The sequence below is a fragment of the Halyomorpha halys genome, unplaced genomic scaffold (genome assembly GCF_000696795.3).
Source record: "Halyomorpha halys isolate HHAL.00 unplaced genomic scaffold, Hhal_1.1 Scaffold780.1, whole genome shotgun sequence".
Taxonomy (NCBI): Eukaryota; Metazoa; Arthropoda; class Insecta; order Hemiptera; family Pentatomidae; genus Halyomorpha; species Halyomorpha halys.
The window spans coordinates 632,840-641,798 of NW_027111767.1; the positions used below are offsets into that span (position 1 = coordinate 632,840).

An 8,959-nucleotide genomic window follows, 5' to 3' on the forward strand; every position below is an offset into this window, starting at 1 on the left:
TGGATATGAGAAACTTGATAAAAAAAATTGTTATCGATAAATTCATTCTTGTAAATGGGTTTTTAGGTATATACCTAAATGCACTGTACTACACTAGCACTGGCTCCATCATTAGATAAAAACAAGTATACTTCAAAATCTAGATTACTTAATCTGTGGTTAAGGGGTAAAAAAAATGAGTGTACTTATCTTTTCATGAAAAGAAATCCTTACTACTTCTAATCTCCTTTACTTCATCTTCTGGTAATCGGTAATCATTATTCTGAATGCTTTGAGGTTCGGTCGGGTTTATAACAAGGTGATTCTCTAAATACCTTGTTTTAAACAGAACCTGTCTGATTATATTTAGAACTAGAATACATTATTAGAAATGCAATGTATAATGAGAAAGGTTTAGCTTTAGATGTTAAAATACCCGTGCTTGGGTATGCTGATAAATTAAGAATGAGTCATATTTTGAGTTAAGTTCGATATCTTAGGAGCAATTTTACATTGATATGTCTATTACGGGTCAATATCAAGCTAGTATAATACAGTAAAAGAAGCAATTTCACTGATATTTGCCAAAATAAATTCACATATTGTTGATTTATTGCACATAAGGATTATTTTCCCAAGAGTAGTTGTTCTTTATGATATTTGCCGAAATAAAATCATTTTTCTCTTTTTTTTTTGGAGGGGGGGGGAATATTGGTTTTGAATAACTGCATCTCAGGAAATATTGAATATAATAAACTCTATTAAGACTCAAATGCAATATTAAGTATTTTATAATGATATTTCAGCTACTTGCAATTCTTTTTGAATTATTGGCAATAAACCTAAAAGTATTCGGTGACCGTTTCGAAAATGCTCCAGAGAATGGGAAACTTTTCAAACATTTTTAAATAAGAATCGATTGATATAAATTAATTCACATTTACTTCTAAGTACAGCCACATTTTAAGCTATGTTCACTAGACTACATCTTCAATTACTGGTATGAAGTCACATTAAATATTTGCATTTGTAAACGACGCTGATCTACAGTTTCACTCCTGTTACGTTGTTAATCTCTTGAAATTTTTGATGGAGTTAAAAACTAAAAATATATTGTTAACTCCTCAGTATTATATTATTACCGTGTGAAAGCTATTATAACCAAGGCAATGAAAAATAGTGCGGAATAGTGTTTGATTCTCATAAATATTACTTTTTCATGCAATAGTTGTCACCAACCACATGGTTATGGAGAAGAACGGTTTCTCTCTTAATCGCTGCTAGTTCAGAATATAAGCCTAGTTCATTATTATTCCGCTCATGCCTTTGATGGGAACATCGTGGAAGCTCTAAAGCATTTTTATCAACCTAATAGAGAGAGAACCTATAAAGTTGACTAATTTATTTGTTTGGTAATTAACATCTTAATGTACTTTAACTAGGATAGGAATGACGGGCCATCTTACAGATTACCAATCTATTCCAGCCAGTGTGAGAAGGTGGAGATTTATTTAGTGGGTTGGCCAAGAAATAAATCAACCACCCCGGTCTGATTTAAACCGACGCATAGTGAGGTCTTCAATAGACAAAACGGAATGTTGCCGATTTTTAACGATATAATCTCTGTTAGAGATGCATGTTATTCAATTATTAAGTGTTTTTAGACTAATAGAAAGCTTCATTTCATATCTATATGACATCAATGTTAAACATAGAATGAATAAGTTATTCTTTTTTGGACTGTTGAACACTGAAATTTCTCACAGAATATTTGTTATCTAAAACTATTATTCCCAACTGTTAGCCTCGGGAGGACTTATTTATACTTATGTGAGGACTTATTCTTTACCTTTCCTGATGTTTGAGGGCTAGTTGAAAAGTAGTACCAAGTAAATGCAGTATACAATGCACCGCATCAGATTTATTGCGATATTTTATATTATATTATTAATTTTATTGCGATATTTATACAATAATTCATATTTACATTTACTAAATTGTAAAAATAAAATGGTCGGTGTTAATTGAACAGTTTTATTGGATAAAAAATATTGCCTTGATATGTACTACATTAAATTATTAATTTAGATTATTATTTTAAACAGTAGGATTGTTATTCTGAATATTAATTCAAAAATTATTACATTTAGAACAGTGATATTTTTTTAATTTAAAATATTTTTTTCATTATGGTGAGATTATAAAAACGATTATTTTTTTAATGGACTATATTTATCATTATTGTTTATTTAAAATTATCTAACCTGCTTATAATAGTCTTTAAAGTTAGCTTAATAATAAATAATTTACCAGACACATACAAACCAAAATATCCATTTGACTTTGACAGAAATGTATTTGAATTTGCAGAATGGTTAGAATTAAAAAAAAAAAGTTGGTATATAAAAAAAGTAATGAAATAGAGTCTTTACAAACGAGAGTGAAATTTATCAAAGAAAAGACTTTTTTCTAATTTACCAATGCGTTATGCATTATCGGGCCAACCCAAAGGTGGCGAGTTCGAGTCCCCGGCCCTATCCGGGATTTTTTCATAAAAATCATTGGTGGCACTCACAAAATAGGCGTGCGAGTAACGAACCCACTCTATGAAAACTACGTCATGAAATGCGCGATGTATTTCTTAAGTACATCACGCGAGGCTTAGGAACTCCGCGGTCTGTCGCGCCAATAATATTAATAATAAAAATAATAATTATGCATTATATTACCAATATACTTAAGAATTATTTTACTATAAGATTAGTTTATCCCAAACATTTAATAAAGAATAAATGCATATTTTGTGTTATGCCTCACAATTCTTCCATATTTTTAGACTTTTAGGGTTGCTTGCTGAATGAAGACCGCTGCCCAATACCAAATTTTTGATGGTTGTTGTTTCTATGACTCTTAACTAAAATGAAGACAAACATTCCAGTAACATGTAGCTGTCAATATTTTTAATGGTAAGTTTTCGTCTTATGAGTGTGTGTGAGCAAATATCCAATATTGTTTTAACCGTTTAATCGACATTCAATATAATTATAATTTATTGCCTATGAGTATTTTGTTGTATGAAATTTTTCCTTTCAAATTAAACGGAAAAGTTATTCAGTATTGAGAATTTTATTATTTTATTAGAAGTTGTTCAGATAAAAATTGGTCATCATATATTTTTTTTAAATAAATCAACTAAAAACAATTTTTTTTTTTAAAGTAGTACATATTTAAATTAATAAGTTCAATAAATATACAACATATTAATTATAACTTATTCACTAATCATTAAAAAAAAAATACATTGTAGGAAGATAGTCCGAGTGGCGGTCAATAAAGGTAAAATAGTAAAACAAAATGTTTAATTTTTTTTCACTATTATTGACCACCCACCACTTAGACTACCTTTCTACAATCTACTTCATAAAGAAAAAATTATAAATATTATCTCTAAAATAAATATTAATGAAATTATTATTTTGTTTCATATTTATTTATCTTTCCACTTAAATTTCTGAAGCCTAACTTATAATTAAATCCGTTTTAGAAATTATATAGGCGCCATAAATAAGTTATCAGTAATCCAGAAAAAAAGTCTCATCAGGTAAATTTGAATGCTTGAAATTCTAAAAACACAATCTATTCCATGAAACAATCCTTTAATTCGAATACAAATTCTTTTTGAATGTTTGGGCTTAAAACCTTTCTAAAATAAACGATTCAATTGTTATTTTGATTAATTTTGTTTATTACCTTGTTTTTTGTTTTTTTTATTACCTTGTTTTTTGTTTTTTTTATTACCTTGTTTTTTTGTTTTTTTTAATTAATTTTGTTTATTACCTTGTTTTTTTTTTTTTTTTACTTTTACTTACGAAACTAATTTTTAAAAGGGAAGGATTGGGGTAAAAGAAAAAATAGAGAGGGAAATGTAATAAGAACATATGGTTTTATTCATTAGAATGAATAACATTACATATCTATTTAGATATAGGTAGGTATTTTAATGAAACGTTTGAAAACAAAATACAGTTTTTAAATAGTCGTCAGACTTTTAGAATATAATCTTAACCTTTCTAAAAATGGAATAGAAAGATATGCACAGTACCTGGAAAAATAAAAACAATATTATATTTATTTATTGATATTTATCTAGTAAACTTAATCTACATGCTCTTAAAGTGACTAGTATATTGACATGAAATGTTATAAGTATGAGTACAGTAGATATAATAAGTAGGCCTACTCTATAATAAAATGCTATTAGTATTCAAATCAATTACATAGCTGGTTTGTATTTCTTTCCAGAGTGACACCAAATATAATACTGTACAATAATACCATTCCCTAAGTTTCAGACTCAACACCGTCCTCTTTTTACAATTTCCAGACTTACATGGTTACCATATCTGTTTAAAGTAAGATCACAAGTATGAGAGCATCATAAAATTTCTTATATTACGTATTTACAAAATAGAAAAAGAGATATACATCAGAAAAAGTGAAACAAACTTATGCCTATATTCATTGCATATGAATACACTTCGATAATACAAATTTATTTACAAACCTATAAATAATATGATACAATTTCAAATTTACAAAGGAATGCAATTTTCATCAGATATAAATTCTAAAAATTGAAGGTAATATATCTATAGGTATTTCCTTTAGAATCGGTACAAACACGAAAATATAAAAGTTAAAAGAATTTTAAGTTATTCAGATTTTAATAAAAATATAAATTAGTTATAAATTACAAGTCCCTATGTACTAATTTATGTACATTAATTTACAATTAGAGGGTCTTCAAGACCACATACCGGTGATATATATCCAATTAGTAATTATATTTCACTATAAGGAAACAAATTCCCCTCTTATTTCGTACAACTGACTTATTATGATTCTTCCTTTTATCTCGTCTGCACGCTTGCCACGGACAGTGACAGTTATGAACTGATGACGTCACAATGTTCTATGAAAAAATTATATATTTGAGATTAGAATTCTAAAAATAGATATTTGACATTTTCAGTTCTGTACAACTGCCACCCGAAGAACAGCGGGACGAGGAGAGCTGTATAAAGATTCCAATAAAAGGCAAATTATCCTATCAACTTCAATCATTTCAATTTGCATTCATATTCCTCTCACAGAATTATTAATTTTACAGTGATTTCAGCTTACCTCAAAAACACTACTAAGAAATTTGTCTGATGTATCATTGTGAGAGAAAGAATAATGGATTTGTAATCCGTTATCGAAAATATAAAACTACATTTCATATATAGAATTTAATAATATGAAATGTACAATGCTTATAGAAGTGCAAGTAATGCTATAACAAGATAAGTGAAAATTTTAATGTGTAAAATCGACAAGACTAAACCATACATGACTGGAGATTTCTCAACCGTTCAAAAGACAACACATACCTTCAAAGGAAGCGTATGAAATTACTTATACACATGCCTTTAGAGCATCAGTCATTCAATGTCTCTCAGCGAAAAATATTAAATAAAACCGCCCTTAGTGAATTATATACAAGAGTTAGGGGGTGACAGGGCGGGGGCGGGGGTGGTGCTGCTGGCGGACCGGGCGGAAGGTGCTGCAAGAGGCCATGTAGAGCTGGTCCCCAGAGATGTAGGAGAAGCCGCTGACCGGGGCCGTGGCGGGGCTGTGGAGGGGCCGCCTCGCTCCCTTGCCGATGTAATAGACCGGCGGCGAGGCGAGCAGCTCTAGCTACAGCTCCGTCACCGGGATTCCGCTCCGAAGGGTCTGCTGGTAGTAGCTGTTCACGTCATCTTCCGAGAGGGTCTTCCTATACTCGTGCTCCTTGCTGGCCATCGCGCGCTGCTTGTTGAACTTGTAGTCTTTGAAGACGTCTCTAACGCGCCGTCGGTAGCGATATATTAGTATTCCAAGGAGAGAACTGAAGGCTACGACGGCACCGCACAGGCCACCAACTAGGGCGTGCTGCCAGGGCCCCTGCATCGAACAGCCCAATTCGTCAGAGCTGAGCAGCTTTAGAGGCTTGTCCTTCAGAGGGGGAGGTGAGGCACACAGTACCTGGCTCACATTCCTTCTCACTAACAGTTCCTTCAGCCAAGCTAACTTACAGCTACAGTGAATAGGGTTCTCGGAAACGTCTAAGATTCGGAGTTCCGGCCAGGAAACGAGAGTTTCCGAAAACGTAGTAAAGCCATTTTCACGTAGAATCAGATGTTTTAGGTTAGGTAGTCCTCCAAGCGCTCCATCTTCGAGATGTGTCAGTTTCTTGTTAATGCTCAGTGTTAGAGTTTCGAGGTTCATGTTCTCTCTTAGAAAACCTTTCTCTATTTTTTCTAGTTTCGGGGCACCGGTTATGTCTAAGGTTTTTAAATTCATTAAACCATTAAAGGCGTCAAGTCCTATTGTGGTAAACATATTCTGGCCTAAAGCCAGATCTTCAAGCCGTTCTAGAATACTTAGAGCTTTGGTGGGAACGCTAGTCAATCTACTGCCGGTCAATGAGAGAGCTCGTAGAGTAGTCAATCCTCGAAAAGCATTATCACTAATGTTCTCCAAACCAGCTCCACTGAGATTGAGAATCGTGAGTCTGTTAAGGCCTTTGAAAGAATCATCCGGTAGTTGATTGAAGACGTTCAATCCAACGTGGAGTTCTGCAAGGCTTCCTAAGGTCGGAAAACAGGTTGTTGGCACCACTTTCAATTGATTATCGTCAAGCAATAGTACTCGAAGAGATGTCAAACCTAGAAAGGCTGTTGAGTCTATTCGGTTAATACGGTTCTCGCCGAGATCCAGTTCTTCCAGTTGTGGCAGGGAGTAGAATAGTTTATCAGGTAAATCTTCCAGGAAGTTTCCTCTGAGATTGAGAACTGTCAGTTTTTTAAGGCCTTCGAAGGTCCTATTAGTTATTGCAGATATTTTGTTGTATTTTAGGTGTAGCTCGATCAATTTCTTTTGTGAGTCGAAACTGCGAGAAGGGATGCTAACCAAGTGATTGTGGGATAAGTCTACATACTGAAGTTCACCGTAAAACTGGAAGGCGGCGTCAACAGTCTTCACTTTATTGTATTTAAGGACAAGCCTCTGGATAGAAGGGTTGAGGGTGATTGGGACGACATCTAAGCTGGCTTCTACACAGGAAACTACCAAAGTGTCATCGTCGCACATGCAGCTGGTAGGGCAAAAGGCGGCAGCATAAGACGCAAGTCCAAACCAAAGTCCAATCTCGATCCACATCATCTGAAACAGTCAATAAAGAATCCATTAGATATCACAGCTATTAAAAATAAATATTATTATAGGAATGATTGATAAACAATACATGTTTATTCTAGTAATGATTTACAATAAGATGCTACAGAATTAGCCAACAATAGTAACCAAGAGTTCTTACGAACATACTTTAAAGTTGTAAACAATATAAGAATAAAGATAAGTGTTTTGTAAACAATAAAATCTTCACAGATCATTACAAGCTAAATTAGACCAGGCAGATATTACGCATGAGCATGCAGGAGTTGGAATATTTTGTCAAAAATAAGCACAACGGACTTTGGTAACACATTTAAATTCATCATAGTTATGTATACAGTTGGTCATACGTTAATAGCATAATAGCAAATCGGTCATAAGTTAGGATTCTGCATATTTTCTTAAATTTCCACAATCCTCAGACAAAGCTTTAGAGAAAGGGTTCTTTAAAGAATGCATTCATCAATATTTTATCATATTTCTTGAGATTTAGAAATTGAGTATCTACAGCAAGAAGGTCTGATGAGAGATCGGATTCCCGAAATTTTGAAAGTAGTACTTCTCGTTTCAACGACAATTTTAACAAAAATTGGTTCTGCAATCCAAACTATTGATTTATCATTTTTACATACTTCTTACGAATATTCTACATGTTTGATTTATAGACCTTGATTATGTTCAGAGAAAATATACCATCTGAGATTCAGAAATAATCTATCCTACTCTTTTTATATTGAGTCTCATAAGCTCCCAAGATTTGAAAATTATGGACTATTCAATTCTATTGCCAAAATTACAAGGAAAATAATACCAAATACGACCGGGTAGCAAAACTAGGTTTTGATAGGTTTAGAAAATTACGTGAATTTTTGAAATTGTATAAGTAAAATTATTAGGCAAGAGTCGATTTGACTCTGGCACCATCTGATTCTTTGACACATTTTTCGTAGAAAACGATGCCAGTTTGCAGCATTTTTGATTTATCTAGTTTTTTTGATACATTGTTGAATTTCGAACAACTCAACCACGACCCCGGTCGGTAACCGTAAGTTTTAGGTTATTTGGATCAAGTAGGCAATTTCAGAAGAGCAGCCACGTCGGAATATTTATGCATACCCATGCGTCTAAATGGCCTTTAGAAATAATTACATCTAATTTCAAACAATTATCTGGCCAAGGTCATATAGCAATAACAAACAAATAAAAATTACTATTCCGAGAAGTAGAATCATCATTAACCTTGAATTTAATAGTCAGTTGGAAGTGAACTTAAATACGTGCTTGGTCAGAACGAAATGAAACATCATTGATTGTACACCTGTTGAGACAGCGACTCGTTCTTCCTAATAAATAATTCATTTCAGTGAATTCGCTAGGCGGGAAATACAGTTTGTGTAAACAATGTGCGGCGACGTGTGCATTTACATTCAACATGGTTGTTTATTAACTTACCAATGTTATTAATTACAGGCTGGACGAGACACACATTTATAACATTATAAAGACAAGGCGATTGCAAAACAAGGATAAACAAGTTAAACTATATATATATCAGTTTTGAATAATAGCTAAAACATAAAAATATAAATAAAAACCAAAACAAGTTATGAAAATACATAAATAAAAGATTGGGGACTAAGAGAATTCAAATCAGTAGGCGTTGAAAATTCAGTAACCAAAGCTTATGTAATAAGAAATATTTTAATTACCATAGTAAAATATA

The 8,959-nt window shown here is 32.5% G+C and overlaps 1 protein-coding gene across 5 annotated transcripts in view; it reads right to left on the minus strand.

Annotated features, from left to right (window-relative positions):
* Positions 1–3,903: 3,903 nt before the first annotated feature.
* The window catches only part of LOC106686124 (leucine-rich repeat neuronal protein 2), a 95,765-nt gene continuing 90,709 nt past the window's right edge, over positions 3,904–8,959 (minus strand). For all 5 annotated transcript variants that reach the window (XM_024359145.2, XM_024359147.2, XM_024359144.2 and 2 more), the window contains one exon: positions 3,904–7,224. In XM_024359145.2, coding sequence (XP_024214913.1) covers positions 5,719–7,224 — 1,506 coding nt within the window. In that variant the 3' untranslated portion in view covers positions 3,904–5,718. The remainder of the gene's footprint in view (positions 7,225–8,959) is intronic.